The sequence below is a fragment of the Eublepharis macularius genome, chromosome 12, assembly GCF_028583425.1.
Source record: "Eublepharis macularius isolate TG4126 chromosome 12, MPM_Emac_v1.0, whole genome shotgun sequence".
NCBI lineage: Eukaryota > Metazoa > Chordata > Lepidosauria > Squamata > Eublepharidae > Eublepharis > Eublepharis macularius.
Window position 1 is genome coordinate 52,983,970 of NC_072801.1, and position 4,001 is coordinate 52,987,970.

General features: G+C 39.2%; 1 protein-coding gene across 1 annotated transcript; it reads left to right on the forward strand.

The window, feature by feature from the left end:
* The first annotated feature begins 1,296 nt into the window (after positions 1-1,296).
* On the forward strand, positions 1,297-2,247 carry LOC129339367 (olfactory receptor 14A16-like). Its single transcript, XM_054993951.1, has one exon. The coding sequence runs from the start codon at positions 1,309-1,311 to the stop codon at positions 2,245-2,247; it is 939 nt and encodes a 312-aa protein (XP_054849926.1). The 5' UTR covers positions 1,297-1,308.
* The last annotated feature ends 1,754 nt before the right edge of the window (positions 2,248-4,001 follow it).

Sequence of the window (4,001 nt, forward strand, 5' to 3'; positions counted from 1 at the left end):
CTTTCTTTTAACTGATTAAAGCTGCTGTTACTTCTGCTACTGCAGCTGTTCATTTGCTGTGTTTAGTTAGGGCTCCAACACCTAGATAGTTTATTGCTTTCTAAAACTTCCTTCTGCCATTTCATTTTACTTTCTTCTTCATTCTATTTATACGTTGTTAGGTAGAAGATTTATCAGTTTCTAGTGGGCAAAGGGTGGGGTAGGGTGGCTGAGAGGATAGCTCAGCTTTGTTTGGGTTAGTTATGTTATGTTATATACTTTTAAAAATAGGGAGAACAGAGTAAGCTACATTTATTCATTTACCTAGATAGTCGGTTGATAATCACTAGGTGGTGTCTAGGGGTGTGTGCTTCGGGTTTCCAATTTCGGTTTTTAACCAAAATCAGGCCCATTTTGTAAAGATTTGGGATTCCTGAATCAGCCCAAGCATTGCTGACCTGATTTGGGAATCCCAAAGCAAAGCTTCCCAAAGCAATTTGTATTGCTTCGGGAAGCTTTGGGAAAAGAGCAACACTTTTCTTACCACTTGCAAGCGGCAAGAAAAATATTGCTTTCAAATGCCCACTGTGTTACAGCTGATGAGAGGGGGAATCCCCTATCAGCTGAAAAAAGCTGCCAAAGTTTGAAAGAAGCAACACTGCTTTCAAATGCCTGCCACTTTTTCCAGCTGAGGTTAGGGGGACAAGCAGAGGCAGGGGTGGTGGCAGTCATTTGAAAGCAGCAACACTTTTGCCACACAAGAAAAGTGTTGCTGCTTTCAAAGGCCAGCAACTTTTTTCAGCTGTAAGGAGGGAGATTCCCCTCCCATCAGCTGAAAAAATCTGCTTTCAAATGACCACAGCTTTTTTTCAGATGAAGGGAGACGGAGGAGGGACCCCATTCTCCCCCTCCCCTCAGCTGAAAAAGATGGTGGGCATTTGAATGCAGCAACACTTTTTTGTCATGCAAGATAAAGTATACTGGTGCCTTATCTAGGTATGTATTGATTGGTTTTTATCTGTTTTAATATGTAATTTTAAAATTTGTTTTATGTGTGTGTGTGTGTGTGTGTGTGTGTGTGTGTGTGTGTAATGAGGCACTCTGATCCTGCCTGCAGGGAGAGTTGGATACAAATCTAATAATAAACATAAATGAAGTAATTATGCAGAAAGAAGAGATTTGAAAATACGCATTTTAAATGATGTTGCACAACCTATGCAAGAAACATACATGATATAGTATTGTAAACAGAGTATTGTGCTTCTCCAAATTGTGATCTCATCTCTTAATTACTTCTCATCTCTCCACAGAATATTCAAAAGAAATCACATGGAAAATCAGTCTACTGTGACAGAGTTTCTTCTGATGGGATTTGCTGATGATCGTGAGGGGCAAATTTTGCATTTTGTGATATTCCTCTCCATTTATGTGACAGCCCTGTCTGTGAATATTCTCATAATCACAGTTGTTCCCCTTAATCACCAGCTTCACACTCCCATGTACTTTTTTTTGGTGAATTTATCATTCTCAGATATATGTCTTATTTCTGTCACTGTCCCCAAATCCATGTCCAATTCCTTAACAAACAACAAACTGATCTCTTTCTATGGATGTGCAACTCAGATTTTCTGTGTCATGACCTTTGCAGTGGCTGAGTTATTCCTTCTCTCCATCATGGCTTATGACCGCTATGTAGCAATCTGCCATCCTCTACGGTACAAATTAATCATGAATTGGGATGTCTGTGCTCAGATGGCTGCTGCTTCCTGGGTCATCGGTGTAATGCATGGAGTGTTACACACAGGTGTCACATTTAGGTTAAGCTTCTGTGGATCCAATATTGTTGAGCAGTTTTTCTGTGATATGCCTCAGCTACTAAAGATCTCTTGTTCAGATACAAAAATGAATCAAGACCTGATATTAGTAAATGGGAGTGTTGTGAATGCCTTTGTGTTTGTATTCATCTTTGTTTCCTATGGCTACATCTTCTCCACTGTATTGAAGATTCCATCTGTTCAGGGCAGATATAAAGCCTTCTTTACCTGCACTCCTCACTTGATGGTCTTTTCTTTATTTATCATCACAGCTGTGTTTTCCAACCTGAGGCCTAAAGCACTTTCCACTCCAACTGTAGACTTGATCTCTGCTGTTATGTATTGTGTTTTACCACCAGCACTGAATCCTATAATTTATAGCATCAGGAATAAAGATATCCAAGAGGCTGTGGGGAAAATACCTCATAAAATTAAAAATCTAATAGGATGTTAATCTACAGTCTATACCTTTGAGTTCATCCAGTCAAATCTTTCTTTCAAAATATGGGGTAATCTGTCTGTCCTTTTTGTGAGCTCTTCCTATTTCTGTGATGGCACAGCATTCATATTTATAAAATGCTAATTGTGCTAAATATTACAAACTAACTATTTGTCAGCTTTTATAAAAGAGGACTGCTTATGAAGTTCCTTGATTCAGTATAAACACTACAATAAAGCAGAACATGAGATAGAAATTTAGGAACAATAGCCTTTCCCAAGAAGAGTCTCGATAAGGCATTCCCAAAGATCTGCCATAAAGGACTGCCAAAGGCAAAGCATTGAACATTGCAAGCATAAAAACTCTGTGTATTCGTGAATCGTGACAATTTTAATGTGCAATAAATAAGCAGACGGATCCCCCCAGTCTGGCACTACACCAGGCACAATAGGGGAGCCTGTCCTGTTAGCTAATAAATATAGAGTTTGTCTCCCAATATCCAGCAATATCCTCAATCACATGGCAAAAGATGTCAAAATACAAAAAAAAAGTGAACTTATCCATGATAATTAATTTTCAAGGTATATAGATAAAAACAATTAAGTCGGTAGACTGTAATCATACAGATCATAAGGGCCATCTGCAAGTTATTAAAAGGTATCCTGAACACATGTTACTAAATGAGGACAAGTACAAGGACTTACGGGCAGAAGTATCTTGTTATCCCTTTTCCCATTGTTTCTTTTTCACCTACTATGAAAGCCTGCATAAACTTCCCCCCTTTCCTACTTCCTTCTCTCTTTCCCACCTTCCTGCCAACCTACATTTATCCCTCCCCAATTTTTAGCTTTCCTTTCTTTCCCTGGCAGCCTGTCCAGGATAAACTGAGCACAATTGTGTGGTGAGGAACCCACAAGCAGTTGCATAGGACAGCTCACTTTCCCCTAGATCACCCCCTCCCCATACTATTTCCGTATTCTTCCTCTTGTCACCTTGCCTTTCCCGGCCTCCTTCTCTCTTTCCCACTCAGCAACTAAATTATCTTTAATTTGCCCCTCCCATCTTCAACTATATTTATTTATTTCCTTTCTCTGTGTGTGTGCATTTTATTGATACCGCACAAACAGAAAATCAGTCTACTGTGATAGAGTTTCTTCTGTTGAAATTTTCTGATGACTGTGAGTGGTAAATATTGTATTTTATGATATTCCTCTTCATTTATGTGATAGCCCTTTCTGGAAATATTCTCATAATTACTGTTGTGTTCCTCAACCACAAACTTCATACCCCCTTGTACTTTTGGGGGGGGGGTGAATTCTCAGATGTGTGTTTTATTTTTGCCATTTTCCCCAAATCAACAAACCAATCTCTTTCTATGGTTGTGTCACTCAGATTTTCTAAGTTATCAGTTGTGTAGATGCTGAGCTAGCTATGCTGACTGTTACGGCTTATCATCGCTATGTGGCAATCTGCTATCCTCAACAGTACAGGAAGTCAGGAGAGCACCCACTTTCCTGGCTTTCCCCGAACGGTGTAAAACTGAAATATTCAAAAAGGATTTTTAATCATATAGGAGGCTATATTGTAGGGAGGAGTTTCAGATGCTTCGCTAATAAGTTAGGACCATAGACTTGACCACTATGTTGCCTTATGTCCCATCTTTTGCTTTAAATATGTCCTCCTATGTGCATCATGTTGTCTAATGTCAGTCTTATAATTTCTTATGCTCTGTTTCAGAATTTCTTCAGCTCTGTATTGGACTCTTGCTA

Excerpts from the sequence above, each read along its gene's own strand:
- LOC129339367 (XM_054993951.1), top strand. The coding sequence starts at position 1,309 with ATGGAAAATCAGTCTACTGTGACAGAGTTTCTTCTGATGGGATTTGCT.